Source organism: Gadus morhua, chromosome 6, assembly GCF_902167405.1.
Source record: "Gadus morhua chromosome 6, gadMor3.0, whole genome shotgun sequence".
NCBI lineage: Eukaryota > Metazoa > Chordata > Actinopteri > Gadiformes > Gadidae > Gadus > Gadus morhua.
Genome location: NC_044053.1, coordinates 21,563,568 through 21,586,535, shown reverse-complemented (window position 1 = coordinate 21,586,535; position 22,968 = coordinate 21,563,568). Strand labels below are relative to the sequence as shown.

At 47.4% G+C, this 22,968-nt stretch overlaps 1 protein-coding gene across 1 annotated transcript; it reads right to left on the bottom strand.

Moving 5' to 3' along the window:
• Positions 1 to 6,696: 6,696 nt before the first annotated feature.
• Positions 6,697 to 22,891, bottom strand: tbc1d10aa (TBC1 domain family, member 10Aa). The gene is made up of 9 exons (XM_030359798.1): positions 22,174 to 22,891; positions 20,740 to 20,839; positions 16,133 to 16,240; positions 15,743 to 15,849; positions 15,251 to 15,365; positions 13,914 to 13,979; positions 12,692 to 12,881; positions 10,673 to 10,827; positions 6,697 to 9,860 (listed from the first exon to the last, which is right to left on the bottom strand). Exons 1-9 carry the CDS (start codon positions 22,359 to 22,361, stop codon positions 9,258 to 9,260), a joined length of 1,632 nt encoding a protein of 543 aa, XP_030215658.1. The 5' UTR covers positions 22,362 to 22,891; the 3' UTR covers positions 6,697 to 9,257.
• Between the last annotated feature and the right edge of the window lie 77 nt (positions 22,892 to 22,968).

Genomic DNA, 22,968 nt, shown 5'->3' with positions numbered 1-22,968 from the left:
GCACTTGGGCAGTACGCCAGACTGTGCTCGAGTCCCAGGGACAACAGTGCACAGGCAATCAGGACCATGTCAGCAGATTAATGAAGCCTAGGAGTCGTAGATGAGCAAAGGCTCATGAACACAACCTCGAGATCAAACTCCAGATGTGAGCCTATAACGTTGCATCGATGCAGCGGCCACAACTCAACTCGAGCAGAGCAAAGGCGGTTTGTTCCTTTCCTAGGTGTAAGGGTCCCCATTTGGACAATCTTCACTCGTTCCTGAACCTTAACTTTCTCTGCCTGCACGCCATGTCACACTTGTGTTATCTTTGTTCAATATAATCTTTCATTCCCAACGGGTCAGCCCCGTGCATGAATTGAGGATTAGGAGTTTAAAGGCGTCCTTGGACTGAACCCCTCTGCAGGGCCTTTAAACCCCCAGCAAGGCGGCGTCTGAGCGAGTAGGCATTACGGCACCTCATCAACAACCGTGAGGCCTGAGAGTGGTAATCCAACTTAAACCACAACTTTATGGACGCAGATTCAGGAACAATCGTTCTTTCTACCAACGGGTCTACATGTCTGGTGGGTAACTCTGTGCTACCCCACCCAACACACACACACACACACACACACACACACACACACACACACACACACACACACACACACACACACACACACACACACACACACACACACACACACACACACACACACACACACACACACACACACGCCTGGGTCTTCCCGGTCCTGCAGACATAACAGCCTCTGTGGTGATATATGAGCTAGCAGCTTGGCTCTCACTGTACACTGCCAGTGAGACGCTGACTGGCTGCCACTCTGTCACCATGGGAAACTGGCTTTGCAGTGGTCAGGTTTTTCTCTCTCCCCCTCCCCGGCGTTCAAGGAGGTCACGGATGAAGAAGGAGGAGCAAAAGCATCGGCATTTTATATATTTTTTTGCTTGTGGTCGATCTTTATCGTCCTCTGGTAACCATGACGAAGGCCTGGAGGTGAATCAACACATCCTCTGGTGCACTTCCTTAAGTTCCCCCCTTGCCATAGATCCCATCCCTGCACTTAACAACATTATAGCAGTACATGGAATAGAATAGAATGCGTTATTTTCCCCCATAGCTTTAAATCTTCGTTGGCCAATCAATTGAGTTAATGAAATTGTGTGAAAAACAAACCATTTTACCTCAAAACAAGGCAAACCGTACAATTGTATTTTAAACATAATTGTATATTAAACTTTTGAAGACAGAAAACATAGGCTGGATAGAGACTGTTGACTATGATTTAAACCTTCCTACCTACAGCTGAATCATTGAGAGCCATAGTTTTTCTGGTTGCGTTTTAGCTACCTAATATACAAAAATAAAACTCGGCCAACACTAGCCTCCAGCTGATTTGGGTTCGGAAACTGACATATATTGGGCTGGATGAACGCCTTTAAATCATTGTTATCATGCTTTCTTCATCTGGCACCGGAAATCAGTTTGCGTGTACAAAACCTACATTTCTCAAGGTGGGATAATTGCATGTAACCCTGGACTCTTGACATAACATTATCTGCAAATACTTCCCCAGTGGGGGGCTTCCACGGCTGTCCCCCCGATCGCTGGCGCAGCTCGACTGTTAATCCGTCAAACAGCATTTCCGTCTCTCCTCGGAGCCGGCCGGCATTAACGTTGAAATAAATCAGCTGCTGACTCCTCATCGGTGAAAATTAACTGTGCAGAACTATGGTTTGGTTTGCATTCACACGTTGCACATTCACACGTATTGCGTATGTGTGTCATATAAAAGAGTGTTTTGGGGGCTTCAATGACAGCTCCTTACCCCACCCTGGGACCAGTGTGTGTGCAGTTCCTCACTCTGTGAGGAGAGCAACATATGAGTCCAGGGAGCAGCCGCTGACAGATGGGTCATCAAAGGTTCTTTACTGCCATCGTGTCTCACACACACACGCACAGAAAAAACACTCACTAGTAAAACAATGGCAGGAAAGAGCTGCTGGTCTCCAGGAGATGAGCCACAGACGAACATCTTGAAGCAGGACTCATCAGCCTGGTGCTTGGGAGGGGGGGAGGGGGAGGAGCTTCCTGTTTTGACCTCCCAGTGGCAAGTGGCTTCGCGTGCCAACATGGGATCAGGGTCCGAGACATCTTATGGGGACATGCTTTGTTCACGTCTTATTCCTAAAGTCGTGGGCAATCTGTTGATTTAAGTTTGGAGGCATCCCACAATGAGCCGGTGGTGAATGGAGAACCCGAGCACAGAAGAAGGCCCTACTTTGGGATAAAAATAGTTAGCGAAGAGGTTTCCAACACGGACGACATCCTCCCCATATGGCCGGTGAGGGGGTGGTGCTGGTGACGGTGCTGGTGGAGGTGGAGGGGGGTCTGGCACCGATACTAATCTGCTGCATGTGTTTATAAAATAAACAGGACCCAACACCAACCCCCCGCCAGCCTCCCGGGGTCTCTCCCGAATCCTCTCACCCCCTGTGTCTCCCATAATGCATCTGGTTGACCTAGGACCTGGACAGCTTGAACTCCGCTTCCTGCATGCTGCAACACGGATATGAAAGGCAGAATGCGCTGGTCACCCAACATGTTTTTTCTGCCCAACGAGAGGAAGACAAAACTACAAACATATCCGAGTGGAGCCGACATGCAGGACAGACAGCGGACAGGGGAAGCCCCGAACCCAAGCCCAGGACAGAGGTGGTAAACATTGGCTTGCACAGACAGACAAAACAAAAGGAGGCGTCTGGCGGCGTGACAATGAGGCTGCAGCCGTGAAACACGTCTCCACTGATTGCGGAATTGGTGCCCTATGCCAATAAAGAGTGATGGTAGACGCTGCGCTATCCATCCAAATTCAGTCCCACCACGAGTCAAACTGGACTTAACCCAGCCCTCCCCAACCCCCACCCTGACTCAGTGGGAGCACCCTGAGCCCCCCAGTCCCACTGATTGGGGGCCTGAGACGAGATAAGCCTGTGGTCTGCCTCCGTCAACACAACAGGCCGGCCAGGGCGAGTAGGGTTACAGACAGGCCCTCCCTCTGGGACCCGGGTGGGAGTGGGCCTGGGCTGGCCTGGGCCAGACACAGGCTGCTGCTAATCTGCCCCCGGCCCGCCTGTTGCTGCTGATGCCCACCATCTGTGTCTGTAACTCATCACCTACCAGCCAGGAGCTCTCCGCGATCACCACACACACGCACACGGACAAACACACGAAAGCACACACAAACAATATAACAAACTCCCCCCCACACACACACGCACACACACACACACACACACACACACACACACACACACACACACACACACACACACACACACACACACACACACACACACTCACACACACACACACACACACACACACACACACACACACACACACACACACACACACACACAAACAATAGCACAAATAGACGCTTACACAAACAATAGCACCAACTCTCTCACACACACGCACACACACACACACACACAAACACAGAAAATAGCTACACCTTTCACATACACACACACACACACACACACACACACACACACACACACACACACACACACACACACACACCACACACACACACACACACACACACACACAAAAAAACAAAAGCACAGACTCTCACACACACACAGGCAGGTAGACACCCCTGAGAGAGCCATTTAGCGGCTGGATCTCTGCACAGGCCTTTTGGTTACTGATCACCAGCGGAACACACAGGCCTGAGCAGGGGAGGCCGCGGGATGGGATAAGCCCTTAAGAAGAGGGGCTCAGGAGGGTGGCAGGCCAGCTGTGAATCATTCGCAGTCGGTGATTTAGGGGAGTTACTGCCGTCGTCATTGGTCTTCTCTCTTGTTGTTGTAAGGGCAGTAAACGTCGAGGGGCTCCGACAGAACCGTGATTCAAGCCAACAGATGAGCTGATGGAACCCCGGCCTTGAGTTCACCTGCAGGGAGTGGAGAGCAGGGGTACACGAGGAGGAGGGTTGGGAATGCGGTGCGCGCCTCACGCTTCAGTCACCTGACAAGACTCTGCGGCTACAATCGCGCTCAGCCTCCAGCAGCGCTCAACCCGAGAGATGTAGCGGGGTTCAGAGGTCAGGAAGGGGAGGGACGGAGGATAGGAAGGGCACCCCCACCGTCAGAGATTTGCTGAGACAGCTTTAGCAAAGACAACAGTCTTGAAGAGGCCGCAGGTGTGCAGAGTAGCCCCCCCCCCCCCCCCCCCCCCACAACCTCTTCAGGGTGACAAGTCCAGTAGGCCTAGCCCCGAGCAGGTGACTGACTTCTATTATTTACAACCTCACACACTCTGGGCTTTTAACCTGCATGCCCAGATCTCACCTGATAGAAGAACCTGGACAGTCTAGCTGCCGTTTCAGAGGACATCAACCGGCTGTTTCTAGAAGCCCGAAATTATTCAATGAAAACACTTTTTGGTTTTCCTCTTTAAGAACTGGATTTCCCTCCTTGGGGTCACTGGAAGGAGATCTAAAAAGTTAAATGTACCTGGGAACTGTATTCCAGTGAACTATTGTTATTGATAGTTACATTTCCTCACTCACCAAGTATGGCCACTACAGGATACAAACTGAATAAAAGCCAAAGAAATGCTCACAAAAGCCTGATAATCATAAGGGAAAATAGCCAGTGGTCCAACTCAGGCCTGAACACATTAGGAGCCCTAATGCAAGTCTGTTTGGAATAGAGTTGATGTAACCATCTATCAGAGTCCACTTACAAAACTTTGTTTAGAAAGACAGCGCTACCTTATTCTTCTCAAGAGCGACTTTAATGGGCCAGAGAATGGACCGTGCCAAGGTGTTGAAATATAGATTAAATGTATAACATAGATGCATTAATTCTGCATTTAGGAAAGGAAACTATTCATCATGGCGCCAAGATAAGAGATAACAAAACACAGCGTATGATGGAGTTTTGTTAAACATTTGAAAAGGAGTGCCCTGTGTTTCAGAGAGAAACTCTGGGATAATTGTATTTTCCACGCTGGCTTTGGCCCAGGATCACAGAAACTCATGTCTTCACTCACAGCGGTGAATAACCCTTTCATCCCCTTGTCCTCCTCACTGACGCACCGTCAGACCTTTGGAATTAGATACTCACTGGGATACCTTTATACCTTAACATGCTGTTACAGTATAACTGTGTTTCTGTGTGTCTGTGTGTGTGTGCCTGCACGCGTGTGTGTGTGTGTGTGTGTGTGTATGTGTGTGTGTATGTATGTGTGTGTGTGTGCGCCTGCATGTGTGCGCGCGACTGCGTGTGCATGTGCGTACGTGCTAGTGTGTGTGTGCGCACATACACACAAACACACTGATTTGCTCTGGCCGACACCAACGCACCACCACCAACACCACCACCACCATCCCTACCACTGAAACTACCACCACCAGCACCATCACCATCCCTACCATTCAAACCACCACAACTGCCACCATCACCGCCACCTCAGCGAGGGCACCAGCCCGGGTTGCTGATCACACGACGGGGATCACAAGTCACTCTTTGACATCCCTCGCCTGCCTGCTCCCCAGTGCCCAGCGCCCCAGGGAGGTGGAGGAGGTGCCGGTGGTGCTGGGGGGGAGGACGACGTGCTCCTTTTCCTTTTTTAAAAGCTCCCATATTTCCGTTGATGGGCGAGATAAATCAGATCATTTCTGGGAGCCGGGACGAGAGCACAGAGGAGGCCTTCTTGGTCGTCCCCCTTTGAGATGTAAATGCCCGGTGGCCCTGAAAGGGGAGCAGGTGTCCGCTGGGCCGAGAGGGGAAAGCGTGACGGTGCATGAATTCCACAGGGAGTCGGTCAGTTAACTGTTGCGGGCCTGCATGCGGGCGTCCATTTAACCTACATCACACTACCTATTTACCTACTGCTGTGGTCACAGTACCTCGAGGTAGGTAGTACTATGTAATGAGTGTATGTGGGCGACCATGCCACCATCAGTACATCACACTACCTATTAAACTTCTGAGGTACTTCTGAACAAGGAAGAATGTCCACAAGCACATCTGTGTGTGTTGTGATTGCATAATGAAAGTAAGTACACATGTAATATTCCACATCAGTCATGCACCGCCTACGATGTTGTAGCCTAAATAGATGGCCTATTCACTCGCATACATTCTACATAAGGATAACCTAAATGACTAGTCTACAATTAAATGATCCTTATGGATGAAGAAGCTTCTCTGCGATCTCTTGATCTAAATCCCCTAATTGGTACTTTTACAATTGCGACCCATGCCTCGGGCTGGACTGACCCTGGACCCAGCCTACAGCTTTACGATCCAGATGAGCTACTAGGCTTATTCACGTTCACACGGCTAGTAATTTCCCCGTCAAGGGGAAATTACGACGCCCGAGGCACAATGTTGGTTCCAGTCCAATTATCTCAGAGCTAATGGTGGTGGGCGGTAGCATTTGACACCAAATTAAGAGGACCAAGGTAAACTGTTGTTAGTCCAGTTGGCTTCAGGGAGCTACACGTTACCTCCGGAGAGATGAGCTCATAGTGAGGAACGACCACTCTTTGTGAAGAAGAGGTCAAACATTAGTCTCGTAAAGGCCTGGTTTAAGTGATAGGAATGACCCTCTTTCGCCACCTGCTGAGGAAATATTGCTACTGCATAACAAAGTAAGACTCACTGAGCTCTGAAACAAATGTAGTCATTTTTAATAACAGTCTTATAACATTAGCTGTAACACAGGGATAGGCTGAAGTAAATAGAAGAAACATCATATTTTAGACAAAACTTTAATTGTAAAATCCAAATAGTGAACAGCTTTTATTTATCATGTTAAGCCTACTGTTAGCTGCAAATGGCAAAGAAATAACCAATCTCCCAAGAGTACAAAAAAATGGCACTAAGTTAATACCAAAATGTCCCGATAGTCCCAAAATAATTTCATTAAAATCACTTATAAATGCTTCCCTTGATGCGAGTGATGGTCAGAATATCATAATGGCAAAAAAACGAATCTTTAATATCTACATAGACAATTAAATTAAACAAATATATTGGCGAAACAAAACAAAAGAAGCAGACAATGTGGAGGGCTAAATCTCTCTAGTCCTTCTGTTAAACATTCAGAACGTATTGCTTAATGTAGGTTACCTGGGGAGACACAGAGTGGAATGACTCAGGATTACATCTGCAGCCACTCGGGTGCTCGTAAAAATAATGACTTCATCTGAATCTTAACAAGGAGAGATCAGTAACTTTGTTCACCCAATTATTGATTGTGTCAACTGTCCATCTGGACCGTGATAATGGATCCTCCAATCAGAGACTGTCCCTCTCAACCGTGATAATGGATCCTCCAATCAGAGACTGTCCCTCTCGACCGTGATAATGGATCCTCCAATCAGAGGCTGTCCCTCTCGACCGTGATAAGGGATCCTCCAATCAGAGGCTGTCCCTCTCGACCGTGATAAGGGATCATCCAATCAGCGAGACCGTCCGTGATAATGGATCCTCCCATCAGAGACCGTCCATCATGGCTGTGATAATGGATCCTCCCATCAGAGAGACTGTCCATCATGACCTTGATAATGGATCCTCCCATCAAAGAGACTGTCCATCATGACCGTGATAATGGATCCTCCCAACTGGGCTCCTCGACTCCCAGACAAACGAGTGCAATTCTCTCCAACAAGAGCGGCAACGGTTCCCCTCCCCACTAAATAAAAACAAATAGTATTCCCTTTCCTCTGCTGCTCACAGGTACTGGTAGTGAATCATCTAAAAGTGACAGTGACTCCATTTGCTTTGGGATTTCTAGCGTTTAGAAAGAACGAACAAACATGACCCCCCCCCCACCGCAGAAGGACTCGGGTCCACCTGGAGGTGTGTGAAGGACCAGGAGGGGCAGTGGTGTTGGGGGGGCTGACCTGCCCAGACATTACAGGAATTACATGCACAGATATATATGGATACATAACGCAGATTTGCATTTGGAAAAAAAGTGATTAGCCCTCGGGAAGGCCGGAATGTGTGGAACAGTGAGGAATGTTTGATGGATCAGGTCTATCATGACATAGTGCTGGTGTGTAGTGTCTGCTAGTGCCTTGCTCAAGGTAAGAATCCTTGGCCGTTCTGCTCATCTGATGAAACCCGATAAGGATGGCCGTGACACTTCGCCCGTTTACAAACCTCCCAAAGCCCCTGGAAGCCCGACGGATGTCTTAAGTTTACTTTTGTGTCAAATAAATATGATTCAAAGTGAAACAACACACAACGCAATCCGGCAGGTTACAAAACACCTCAGAGTGAGCTTGTTGTTTGAGCTATAATAGAGGGCTAGCTTCATACCAATGTCCTGAAACCAAAGTATACATGTGATTTAATCGACAGTAACATTTTGTAACATTTGAAGAAAAATACTATAAGAAGAAACGTTTGTTTTGAATTGTGTGCCCAGCATTGAAACAGTAAAACCCAAGACTGCCCTCTGGTGATTACAGGAGGAAATGTTCAACAAGCTTGTAACAGAAGAGGACATCGCCATTGTCTGATTGAACTCGACAGCATGGATTGTCACCATAAATGTATAGCATAAAGATCAGACTGTATGGGGAGCTTTCATCAACCTCCCCTGAAACTGAAATGCGCCGATGACGGCCTTGCATACAAATCGCTTAGAGTCGCACATTAAAAACAAAAAGGAAATGATTAGAGGTAACAGGACCAGATTGACCAGGGGAGCTATGACCACATGGATATCGATTCTTTGACACTATAGCATAAGCTGCTTAATGTAGGCATGAGACACAACATTGGGTACAAACAATGTGGTGTCGTCATCGAGCAAGCGTGATTAAAAAGAAAAATGATTACCTCCCATTCATCAACACACGTAGTGGAGTCGCTTGCTGTCGCCCCTGTGCTGGTGCGGGTGTTAGAAAAGGGAAGGATGCTGGTTCCCCGTCGGGGCCGTAGAGGGCGCTACAGGTAGGTGTCCTGCTCCGTGCTGCTCAGGCTGTGGGTGGACCTCTGGAGGAGGGATTCTTTGGCAGCGAGCGGGGGTTCTATTGGGGGTGTCTGCTGCGGCTGGGAAGGGTCAGGCCCCGGCGTGGGCAACGGTTCTGCTGTTGGGGGGAGCGGGGGCTCCGGCTGGGCTAGGGGGAGTGGCTGGGAGGGGCGGGGCAGAGTGGGGAGGGGCTGGGTGGGGAGGGGCTGGGTGAGGAGGGGCTCGGTGAGGAGGGGCTGAGTTAGGAGGGGCTGGGTGAGGAGGGGCTGAGTGAGGAGGGGCTGAGTGAGGAGGGGCTCGGTGGGGAGTGACTGAGTGAGGAGGGGCTCGGTGAGGAGGGACTGAGAGAGGAGGGGCTCGGTGGGGAGTGACTGGGAGTGAGGAGGGGCTCGGTGGGGAGTGACTGGGAGTGGAGGGGCTCAGTGGGGAGTGACTGGGAGTGGAGAGGCTGGGCTGGGAGTGGCTGGGAGGCTGGGTGTGTCTCGGTAAAGAGCAGAGGCGGGGTCTGGGGGGGGGGCTCCTCCATGATGGGGTACGGGTTGGGGATGGGCTCCGGGGTCTGGGAGGACTTGCGGCCGCTCTTCTTCTTCTTGATGCTGCTCCGCTCCTCCCTGCTTTTGGGGGCCTTCTTCATCTGGGGCGTGGGCGGGGGCACCGGCACCACGATGGTGGGGTTCTGCTGCAGGTCCTGGCGCCGCGGCGGCTCCGCCAACATGATGACGCGGGCGCCATGCATCCGGGGCGGGGACTTGAAGTTCAGCTCGCCGCGGTTCTTCTTCCAGCGCTTCAGCTGGGAGTGGTGCTCCCGCTCGATGTCCCGCGCCGACACGGGGACCTCCACGATCTGAGAGACACACACACACACACACACACACACACACACACACACACACACACACACACACACACACACACACACACACACACACACACACACACACACACACACACACACACACACACACACACACACACTTAGCAGATACTTTAATCCACAGGGACTTTCACTGAATTGAGGCCAAGGTGGTTCGGAGCAGGGGGGGGGGGGGGGGGGGTCAGGCCTCCATCTCTAGGCTGCCATTCCTGGTGGACACTACTAACCCCAAGACATCCAACACACCAACCAATCGAATTAGACTCACACTAGGGAAGGAGGGGGGGGGGGCCTTCTAAGCATGCGTGTCTCATCATTCACAGTTCTACTCCCGATCCCCACTGTAAGGAAATGCCAAAAGGCCCCGGGGGCAAATGTGAATGTGTGGCCAGCCGTGGTCTGGAAGAGGGAGGCAGCGATGAGAGAGGCCATTGTCTGCCTGGACACAGACCAGGAAGCAGACGCCGGGCGGCCCACACTGGGAGCCTCTGGAGGACTTCAGCTCGTCTCTCGCTGACTCGTCCCTCCGCTGCCTCTCTGAGCGACCATTCTTCTCCCTCACGAGCGCTCCATTAAATCGTTAGATATGAACCGCCGGGCCCCTGCCTACTGCCGAGTGGCTCCGAGTACAGTGCACCACGTTAATCTGTCCTTTGATTGGCCCATCCGCTTCACACACAGGTTCCCTGGAAGGTCTTTGAAGTTGTTTTTTACCCATGGTTCAGATCCCTTAACCAGCGGTGGTGTGTGAAGGAGAGGGGTTGTGTTGGGGGGGGCCCTACCTCCCGGGCCAGGAAGCCCTCCTGCATGTAGCGGGGCTCCAGGGCTCGCAGCAGCTCCATGGTCTCGTACTGGCCCTGGCAGGCCTTCAGCTTCTCACGGCTTCCCAGCATGCACTTCAGCAGCACCAGGCCCACTCTGAATATGATCTTCACCCCTGGGACGGAGAGAGAGAAAGAAAGATGTCTTCAAAGGTTGGATAGGTGGAAAATACCACACTACATACAAAGTTAGCTTGTTTCAGTGAATAATTATACTATCTAAATAGCAAGGAAAAAGTACTCTAGACCTAGCTAATGAACAGAACATTGCTGCAGATTAAAACTGCAGCTCTGTCTGACACACACACACACACACACACACACACACACACACACACACACACACACACACACACACACACACACACACACACACACACACACACACACACACACACACTTTTTCTGCCCACCAGCCACTCATCTTTTTTACCCGCCACTCATCTTTTTTGTACGCTATATTTTTTTTTTATATACGCGTAGATTTTAAACAATATAATAGTAACAATAGATAAGAAAAGTGTTTTTCGTACAAATTATTTTCTCCATCAGAAGTGATTTTTACTGTAAGTAGGTGCTACCAAGGAACTGGGTTGAAAATGTTACACTCTTACCGCATATGATAAACAATACACAGGTATCTGCCATATTAAATCATGTTTATTTCAAAGGTGTTACGATGACAAGTTTGGGGATAATTCATCTATACAAAGTATTTTCAATAAAAAACGAATTGACATATTAACAATAAAACAACATGCATGGCTACACCATCATAAGTCAATAGGAACATTTGTTTTTATATATTTACATGTGACTGCAAACAAATGTGTCCAGAGACATGGTAACTAACGTATGATGGTAAGCATTATTAGCCCTTAACACTAATATTCAGAAAAAAAAGAACTTCCTCAAAAGGCTATTGGCTTAAGCAATACAAGTAGAGGCATATACTTGAACTTTATACCCTGAACTTTTAAACGTTGCAAACGTGCAAAAACATAATTATATATTTATGTGGCATTCAGTCCAATGCTGAAAATATATCTGTGGCATTCAGCAGGCCAATGCTGTGGTAAAGTGTGTAAAGTATGACCAAGTGTTTCTTTCTGTTCAATAGATAGAACTTTATCGATCCCCTGTAGGGGAAATTTGTTAATGTTTGTCCCTATAAAACAATAATGGTAAAAAAATAAATACAAAATACGAGGGTAACTGAGTAAGTCAAACCGTCCAATCTGAAGGCTCTACTTAACCACTCCCCCTACTCACTTCCACTAATGTAAAGCGAACAGAAATGAGTAGGGGAGGGCGTAGCCCAACTAGTTTGTGAATGACCCAGAGAAACGCAACGCAAATTCAATGTGAACATGTATGAGGCTGTAATAAAATCCCAGACGATTTTGAAATTCCGCCACACATTTTTCGCCACACAAGTGTCTCAAAAAGAGGGCACGTCCGGGCAAAATAGGATGCCTGGTTACCCGACGTACGGGACACCCATTTGATTCCTACCTGTAACACTGTTAAATAGCGGCGTGTGGCGTGTGGCGCGTGAATTGGTTGAATTGCATGCGTCTCTTGCTGAATGCGTGAGACTTGAGAGCCCTGTTACTGGTATATTATCCCGGATTTTGACAGTCGCAGTTCAGCAAAAGAGGCGTAGAAGAAGAAGGGGGCCGGATGTTGACAGTAATGGTTGTGGAACTGTGCAGCACCGTATGACGAATGTATTAAATATGCAAATTTGATCGGACCGGACTGGAAAGTATTACCCGACACAGTGGCGGGTGAAGTGAGACAATTCACCGTGGCGTGTGGCGGGTGTTAATTTCCATCCCACACACACACACACACACACACACACACACACACACACACACACACACACACACACACACACACACACACACACACACACACACACACACACACACACACACACACACGGCGTAGAGTGCTGCTGTAGTGTGTGTGTACCGTCACAGAGGAACATGTCCCAGACGCGCAGCACCGAGGCCCAGGGCAGCGTTCTGGAGAAGGCGCACATGAACCACTCCGTCATGTAGAGGATGGGGTCCATCTTGTGCTTCTCCAGGTGGCGGTAGGCCAGCGGACAGACGCGGCGCAGCAGGGCGTACAGGATCTCCCCGTCCAGCTGGATGGCTTCCTGTAGGCCCAGAACACCCGAATGATCAGCACGCAGCTCTAACACCTGAACTAAGAAACTTTATTACAAAGGGATTAACAAACACTATTCTGACAGCTCATCAGTTCTGTACAATATTGAACTAAAAATCATTATGCGAAAAGAATTAACAAACACTATTCTGACACGTGATCAGAAATTTAGAAATTTGAACTAAAATCGCTATGAAAAAAACAAGATTATACAACACTATTCTTAAACAGTTTTTTATGGTTGTTCGTTTAACAGAACTTCCATGACGGCGGTGAAAGTTTTATGGCCGAGCTGGCAACCATCACGTACTAATAATATACCACGATTCAACTCTCATACAAAGCATTCACTGGGCTTAAACACAGCTGGCCTTACAGGCCAGCCTCGAGGATTAAATCTCCTTCTTACTATAATTTGGTCCTGAGTTTATCACATTTTGATAGATATTTCATACACACATCAACTCACACAAGTCAAACACACTCTGGATACCATTTAGAATACTCTGTTTAAGCGTTCAGCGGCACACATTTCATTCCCGGCCTTACATTGAACGATGATATATTTAAACGCCTCATTATCTCAGTAACACATTGAGAGCATTGTGTTCAACATTTTGTTCCTTTGATGCATGTGCCATGCAGAGGAAGCGGGCCTGGGAAGCAGCGCTGTGGTCGGCCTCTACACCAGGCAGGAGCCAACTTGCAGAACTCATCTTACTGGTTAAGTCATCTCTGACGTGGCTCAACCACTGGGATAATGCTGCATTACACCCCGGGCTACGATAATAGTACGGTACTTAAGACTGCTCGTAGCCGGCGAGTTTCACCTCGTGAGTCAAAGCCACAGAATTCCTTCCATACATTTTACATCAAATCCCTGAACTCAAGGTACGAAAGCCCAGGGCGGGTTCGCTCACACTTGGTGGCAAATAAGGAACTAATTAGTAGGGTAGGATCTGAGATCTGAGAACACGGGATCCTGCCTCGTGAGTCCAGCAGCATGGGGCTCTGAGCTTACCAGGCCGGGGCTGTAGTAGCCAGGGAGATACTTCTCACAGATCTGGACCAGCACCCAGAAGGCGTCCTGTGGAAACAAATAGCCGTGATGTCAGGGAACGCACAGCTGCAGCATCGAGGCAGTGCTGAACACGGGAGGCTGTGAGTCACACGTTAGATTACAATACACAAAATAATAGAGCACAGAAAAGAGTTAGAAAGGAAAACACTTAAAAATAGTACGTAGCATCGTTATCCTAGGTATCTTTGTTTTGTATACGGGATATGGGTTAATCTAGCAATTTTAAGTGCTTGGCACTTATTAAAGTCTGGATGTTCTTTGAACATTCTGGATGTACCGACAGCGATATCGTTCTCTTTCTTCTGACTAATGTACTTATAGTAAGTCACTTTGGATAAAACCGTCGGCTGAATGCCCTAGATGTTATGGAAATGTAAAGAGGAAGAGAAACAGGAAATGAAAAAGGAACATACAATTTAACCGTCTGCAGACATGACGGACCACTTCCAAGGTATTTGCGGTCGTTTAGAGTTTTTACAACTAGAAACTTTTTTACACATCTACATGTGAGTAACGCAAGCATTTACAGTGTATTTCTATGTATATTCCACCGTTATATCTTGGAATACTTGGTCTTTTTTATTCTTAAACAAAAGATATGTAGCTTTTTAAATCCCATTTTGTCCTTAGTGTACTCTCTACAATTACACTAATTTCCCATCCGTGATTAATTAAGTTAGTCTTAAACTCAACTGCATCCTACTGAATCCTCATCGGTCCAGAAACAAGGTCATCACAGCCCTCAAGCCCTCCCTGCTCACAACACCATTCCTCACTTGCTGCACGCCGTCACACTCTTGCCGCTCCCCACGGAGTGCGTGAACTGTTTGTCGAAATCATGGATGTGAATGGAGGATTTACGATGTCACTCATGCGGTTCCTCGTTCCCACCCTCCTGTGGTTGTTGTTGGGGTCGTGTGCGAGCTTGACGCCTGTACCAACACGTCCACGACCCTTCCGCAGAAGGCCAGGGTCGTAAAGCAGCAGCTCTGCGGCGGCCATGTTTGACAAGAACAACGCTGGCGCTTCGTGTCCAGCGCCGAACAAAGACTCTAAAATGTCCTCCCTCCAGACACGGCGCATCATGGCCTCTCTACCAAAGGCCTTAACCGAGGCCTTTGGTAGAGAGGGTGGCCTGCGCTGTGGCCTGGGACAGTGTTTAGAACCTAGCCTAAGAATAGCCCAGGAGCCCATATGGGCGGTGTGTTTACACATATCACAGAGACAGGGCCTAATAAAGAGAGGCGCGGTGTTTGTACAGTCATCCAGCTGCTCACCTCAGCAGGCATGTTCATGAGGAGCACAGCGGCGATGGGGGCCTGGGCCTGGCAGTAGCCCTCCTCCGGCCGGTACAGCGTGTAGGCCTTCAGGACACGGAACAGATCCTGCTGCCTACACACACACACACACACACACACACACACACACACACACACACACACACACACACACACACACACACACACACACACACACACACACACACACACACACACACACACACGCACAGTAAGAAAGAGACGGGTTGTTGAAAGAGAGGATGAAAGAGAGGGAGGTAAGAGAGGGGAGGATTGTGAGAGAGGATGAAAGGGAGGGAGTGTGAGAAAGGTAAGAGAGCAAGCAAGGGATTGAGAAAGACAAAGACAAAGAGAGAGAGAGACGGAAAACGATAGGGAAAGAGAGCAAAGAAAGAAAGAGAGCGATCTAAGTCAGAAAGTGGAAATGTCCAGCAGGACATTTCCCATCCCTTCCATTGTGCGAGGACTCACCCGTGGCCTCCGCGCGACACAAACATCTCGTGGAAGGGAAACTGGCGGTGCAGGTCCTTCTCGATCACATCCAGCCACTTGGGGTCACCTGCCTCGCTATCCAGCTCCTGGACACACATCCCCAGCGTGTTCATCTCACACAATGGCTGCTATTTTTTTTAAATATCTATATCTATATCTATATAGATTAGATATAGATATTTATAGACCACGATCATTCATACATATCCATCTATCTATCTTTCAATATATGTATGATTCTGTGTGTCATACATATACATGGATAGAACATTTTCAACTACTTAAAACAACTAATTGTTGCAGCCCTAGATTCATAAAACAAACTAACACAATACGAACACAGCAGGTGGTGTGAGTGAGTGGGCCTACCTGGAACTTCCCCTGGTTCTGCTCCCTCTTCACCTTCCCCCCGGACAGGTAGAGCCAGGCGCGGCCCCTCAGGGCCGGGGGAATCCCCTTCTGGCAGCGCAGCCTCACCTGGAGACCAGGGCCATGACAGCGGTCACAACACAGCCGCACCACAGGGTGAGCATGCAGACCGCCCGCCCTCCCACTCAGGGACAGGCTCAACGTCGATTATGTGGAGAATGAAAGCCATATGTAGAGTCATGTGTCGCTGGTTCTGAACAGAGAACAGAACCGCTTCTGCGGCTGCAGTCTGGATAGTCTTAAAGTGACTCTCCATCATAAGTGTCCCACACTGTCCCTTCTCCATTGTCTGATTGACATTAGAGAAATATTGTAGAAAAATACTGATTGCAATACAACCGACAACATACTGTAGAAAAATACATAAAAATCATAAGTATTTTTCTACAGTATGTTTTAGGTTGCATTCGGTAATAAAAGCCAAGGCTTCCTTTACACTGAAAGCCTAAATCTTCAATTTCAGTTCATTTGCTCAGATCCCATCTTTTGGTTGGGCTGTTTGTTTGGTGTGGCTGATATGAGATTCCAGTGTGAACTGGTCTGAAGTGACCCACATGGGAAGACCAATAACAAGGACGTCACACGCAGCACGCATGGCAGTAAATAGGGAGGCCACCGAGGTCAGCGTTAACGGTGTCATTTCTAGGTGGATGTGCAGCAGTATGGTGGACCAGTTGGGGACACTTTCACACTGGTTGATGATCTTCTTATAAACTGATAATTTTTTCTTTTTTCATTTCTTATGCCATTACATTTGTTCAAAACTAATTGTGTGAATTGAATAACCCTAAAAGCAAAACTACAATATCATGAATTACATAAGACGATGAGGTCGCACGTCAAAGATTTCGACCTGATGAAAATAATTTGATTCCTAGTGATTGGGGACACTAATATAAAGTACATATTTGAGTGCTGACAGAAGAAACTGTATAATGAAACACAGGTGTCGGTATAGCAAGAAATTGCAGACTGAAAATTGGTTTTGGGCTAACATTAATACCAAAGAAATCTGGCCTGCACAGCATGGATCTGCATGCGTAACACACACACACACACACACACACACACGGTTGGTCTTCAGACAAAGTTGTGTTATAAGATCTTCAGTTTTTGGCTAAACTTGAAAACACGACTAAGCTGGAGGAGCAATAAACTGCCAAAGAAATCGGAAGTGTGGGGTATTTTTGAACTGAACTGGAAGACATGAAACAGAGAAAGGCCGTCTGGACTGGATGCCAAGGAGGTGATGGGCTTCTTGGCACTCATGCGAGGCTGAACAAGGGTGCGTATTGAATACTTCTTGGCTGCCATTTACGCCACCATGACAGTGGGGACTATGCAGGCTGTAACCAGTACAGACACACACCGAGCTAGAGGTTCATTCAAATCATTCATTTATGGATCATGAAACCTGGCAGGAATGTCTGATACTACGGGCGGGGTTGACATGTTATAGAGTTAGCAAATATAAACATACATTTTGTTTCGGGGCATGAGCAGCAACTCTATTACTTCGATTGACGGACAACCACAATATCACTTTGGAAAAAGTTATAGTTTTCTTCATCCCCAGAAAAGCCCTCCTGGGCTTCTATGTCACTACATATATATTCTCCCTCCTTTATGATGCCAGGATCTGAGCAAAGCCTTATATGACATAGCCCCTGGTAGCTACTGAATCTTTCCGCAAAACCCATAGACTTCTGCATCTCTTCTCTAAGAGAAGAGATGCAGGGTGCAGGGTTCGGTTCACTAGGGTACCGCAATAGGTACTTAGGGCTGCTGACCAATTTACGTTGGTACTACAGAGTACATATTCCAAGTGAAATCAATCAATACCGTCAAATGACGGTACCAAAAAAAGACGTAGAGGGACTGGTGGGCAAGAGAGTATGCTACAGTATATATGAGAGAGCGAGAGCGAGAGAGAGAGAGAGAGAGAGAGAATGGGGCCACGCAAAGGTATTAAAGCACGCCTGCAGAAATCACCAAATAGGTTATGGTGTTTTCCTGAATCCTCCGACACCGGCCTTCCGAGTCGGAAGATCTCCCAGCTTTCTTGGAGGCGCGCCCCCTTTTTGTCTTCATCTCTTGGAATTCCGAGAGTATACCGAGATCAGTGATGATGCTCTCAACAAAAATGGCTGGGCCCGTGAAGAGATTTATTTTCTTTGTATTTGTACCACTTTGGTCATTTTAATGTTGATTTTAAATGCTCTTAGACACTTGATTACATTGCTACTTTATTACGGTCACCAATTTGTGAATTGTGTCTTGCTGTGCGTGCAATACAATCTAAAGTAAAGTTGTGTTGTTTGTTTTCGGGTAGGTTTGCTAAAGAGGCTAATGTAGGTTACAATAAACAATGACGAGCCAATTTCATGACACAATCACAAAGACAAACGGGAACGGTATAATGCTTCAAGACCGGAAATGACCCGCCTTGGGCCCTTGAAAACTTGAAAACCTGAACTAGAAGAGATCCCCTGAAGGATTCCCAAAGTGGCTGCCGAGGGGACGGAGAAGGATCCTGGCAGGCTCCATGAAGTCATGGGCCGCTGGTTTAAAGACCTTTAGTCCGCCGACATTGCCATTGCCTAGCCCAGGAGGGAGAGCGGGCTGACAACCAGAAGGCTGCTTGTTTGATCCCTGGCTCCTCCTAGCCGATTGTCGATGTGTCCCTGAGCAAGACAACTAACAGTAACTGCTCCAGGCGAGCTGGCGGTCGCTTTGCATGGTGGACATCGCCATCATTGTGTGAACATGTTTATGAATAAGTACGCATAAGTAAGTTGCTTTGGAAAAAAATGTCTGCTAAATGTCATAATGTGAACTCCGATCTGGGCCTGACAGTTAATGCGTCCTGGCGTGGTCGGTTGATTAGAGTCGCATTGAACTGACGAGTGTCACCAAGGCCTCCTTCTCTTCAATCAATTGAGTCACACACGTCACATGGTTTGCTCCACAGGGTGTGTTCGTATTGTGGACCCGTCTGCTCACACTTATAGATGTCAGGGAAACCAGCCAATGAAACTTGATTGTTATAAAGCGGTTTTAGGTGGGCTCTACGTCGAACACAACCAAGCCACACAATCAATGGAGGCATCCCTCCACAAGATAATTACTGCACAATGGGATCATACTGCGATATCGGTATATATATATATATATATCGTCCATCCCTAATTCCACCTGTTCGGATTGAGTACAGATGTTCAGTTTACGCCTAAACATGACTTATTCTGCCTCCCTTCTGAGATATATCACTCATAAAATAGGCTCCAAAGGCAAGGAAAATAATGCATGTATCTGTCAGTGTGCGACACTGTAAGCCCTACTTTTATACATTTCTTTGAGGATTACTTCTTACTTTTTGAAATTGTTTTGAATATATATGCTGAATATGTGCGTTTAGGCTGTGGATCTGTGTGGACTGCTTTGGGAATTTTTTCACTTATTTCTTCTATTGCAAATGAGAGGGTCATCCGAACAATAAGGGTTGAACCCCCTGTAGAGACGCAGCGGGTCAACCAATTAATTAGTGCAATCAATCAATTCCAAGCAGTAGTTTTTTGAAGGTTTTACAAGGAGGAGTACAAATTAGGAAAATATAAACGTTCTGTTTATTCTGTCCAGTTGTTCAAATATGCCGTTTAATCAAATTGATGCTTTGATTTTTCTCAGGCTCACCTAATAATAATATTACGAATTTGTCTAAATACCAATTTAAGATAATTCCTCAAAATAAGAATATCGCAAAAGGGTTTACAATGTGTGCGTAGACCGGCAAATCACACAGTAGGCTTCAAACCTGCATTTCCATTAGACAGCTGTTTGTCTTTTTGATAGAGCACTCAACCCTCTGAGGAGAGCTGTATACACACTGTACGTGTCCAGTAGCAATAAACCCAGAAACACAACCATCACTTCCACAAGTGTGTAGGCAGTTACCAAGTCAATCACTTCCATTCCAAACTCACTAATTCATGACTGTTTCCCTTTACACAGCATCAGCGTGTTCACTCGGGGGACTGCAGCGAGAGCAAATGACAACAAGCTGTGCCCACAGCGAGACAGGGAACTTCACAACAGTGTCTGTTATGCTTTGTCAGCTGTGCTCCACCCTGCATCTCAGACTGTCACTCTGTCACATGATCCGTGGGGTGACTGTAGAGAAAGGGATGGATCGTGTTCCGGCCTGCTGCTGACTCATGGAAATGAGCAGGAGTTGCATACTTGCGGAGCCATTATTGAGAACCAGCTAGGCGAGTGAGTAGGCCAAGTGGTATGATACAACAGTGGCCTCCTATTTGAGTAATTGAATATTGACACATGGCTGCCACTGTGTTTGATAGCTTTCCTAGCAAATACTCAAGGCTACCGTATAAAAAAAAACCTCATAAATGTATTGTGCTACTAACGTGCGTACAGAAAGCCACTTTAACAAATACATAATTGCCAAAATACATTAGCAATTCAATATTTGTACCAACGCGCTACAGGCTAAATGGAGGACAGAAGTGTGCCCATCTCCTTGCTCTGACCTTGTCGTGACGCTTGACCATCCATTTGTCCCAATGGCCGAGCATGTCCAGCCATTTCACCTCTCTCTGCCTGAGCACTTCTGGAGGCACGTCCTGGGCCCTGCAGAGGGGAGCGGTAGGGAGCAGAGATAAGTTATAGTGTGAGTCATTCGTTAAACTAATTCAATAGCCCAGACTTAAAATATGCAGAGAGCAGGGATACATTTAAAGAAAACAAATGAATGAAATAGGCTAAATGCCATCTAGTAGTATCAGGAACTAAGAAACAAGTTGGTCAAGTTTTCATATAAATATGTCATATGACAACAATCAAAATAAATTAAATAGTTTTGCATCAAAGAGCACGTGGTTGAGCCTGTTCCATGATGTAATTAATGATTGTACCACTCAGCTCCAAGAAGAAGCGATGAAGATCAGACATTTTCAAACAGAAAAATTAAATATAGCCATGGATAGGCTGCATCCTGATGTGTGCCTGATGTGAAGCTCAACCATGTCATTAACTGATCAACACAGGCCTGTAATTGTAGGGTATGGAAAGTCTTCAAAGAGAGGTCTACTATAAATCTTGGGCAGCGCAATTTATTTAAAAGGGGAGGTAGCCAGACACTGTCCAAGAACATTGGATGCCTTGAGACTATAAGTCTGGACATGGTAGATTGCACCAGCCCAAAGTCGTAACAGTCCATTAAAACACCATGTCAGTGAAAACCTACACAACCCTTTTAGCCAGAAACGGGTCTTTAGTAATGGGGCACCAGGGTTGTGGCACAGGGCAATGCCACAAACTCCAGTAAACCTTACGTAGAGCAGTACGTCTCAGGCCAGGAAGCCCTTTGCTGAGCTCTGATTCCCTTAATTCTCAGGACTGTTTCGTAGCCATAAGGTCCAACAAAAAGGAGTGAAAATATCACTGAAATGTGCTTGTGCATGTTTAGTTTAAAAGCACAGAAAATAGCTTACAATAGCTTGAACAAATAAAAAGACATTGACATGATTTTTAAGTCGTGTTATTATAGTATAAAGCGACGTATTGAGGACAGCACAATATTCGCCACGTTGGATTGTGTCGCAGACTAATCCAATGTAAAGCGATGACATTTATTCATCTCATCATGCATCCCTCACTTAACTTGTCCCCTTGGGAGACCACACGCAAAAGACATATGCAGCCAGGGAATACATTCCTTTGGATAACTGATTAGTCCAGGCCGTATCAAGCCAATAACCACAATACAGCTCAACCTCAGCGAGGGGACGTTTGTTGACAGCTGGGACAGAAGAAACGAGTAGTTTGAAAAGTTGAACACATTCAATCTATGATCTATCTCCTTAGTTATCCCACAAACCGCCTTGCGTTGCGTGCACATAAAAACACATACGGATACCAACTTAAAAACAATGTCTACAAAGTTCAATAAGTTCACTACTTACGACTCCTCGGAGTACTTCTGTGCCCCGCCGATGAAGCCGTACTTGTCGGTGTGCCGCTCGCTGACGAAGCCGTTGAGCTCCGAGTCGGAGCCGAAGGAGCTCTCGTCGTCGATGTGCGTGTGGCTGCTGCTGATCGTTCTGATGCTCCTCGTATCGATCGACTGACGACCGTTCTCTATCCTGGCCATGGTAGCCGCTCGGCTAACTAGCTCCGCTAAGTAGCTTAGCTACGTCAACAAGCTTGACAGCTCAAACTTTCAGCTCTTTTTCGGGAAGCATGTCGGGTCGAGAAGCCGCCCTAGCATGTCCTGTTCGCGGCCACAGCTTATCGTTAGCTCGGTAAAATAAGAAATGCCGTGTTAGGCGAACACCGACATGGCAGTCGGCAGACTGTACCAGAGAGGTGAGCTTTACTTTTGCCACTGGCTGAGCTGGCTTGCTAGCTACCACTTGCTAACGTTGATGCTAACGTCAGCAAACATTAGCTAGTAGAAAGCTTTAGTGTGGATACAACAAATATCACCGGGAATGTACTCGTTTAGTTCAATCCTATAGTCAAACCGTTTTACTTATGATCGCCCAACATGTTACCAGAGCGCACATGTCCATCTTCAAGATAGTTTACTTATCTAACGCTATTCTGCTTCGTTGTCACCCACTCCTAGACTCCTAGACATTTTGTGCTCCTCCGGTCTCTCGACCCTCCTCGGTCTCCTCCGGTCTGTCAACACTGGAGCAGAGCGCCCCGCTGCTCCCTCTGGTGGTCCACGGAGGAATTGCAATTTTTTTCTTTCA

Bases quoted from the DNA above. Each gene is read 5' to 3' on its own strand.
- tbc1d10aa (XM_030359798.1), bottom strand. From the start codon at position 22,361: ATGGCCAGGATAGAGAACGGTCGTCAGTCGATCGATACGAGGAGCATC. The intron at 12,882-13,913 runs GTAAGCTCAGAG...CTGGGCCTACAG, and splicing joins GCTACTACAGCCCCGGCCTG to GAAGCCATCCAGCTGGACGG. The intron at 9,861-10,672 runs GTAGGGCCCCCC...TGTGTCTCTCAG, and splicing joins AGGGCTTCCTGGCCCGGGAG to ATCGTGGAGGTCCCCGTGTC.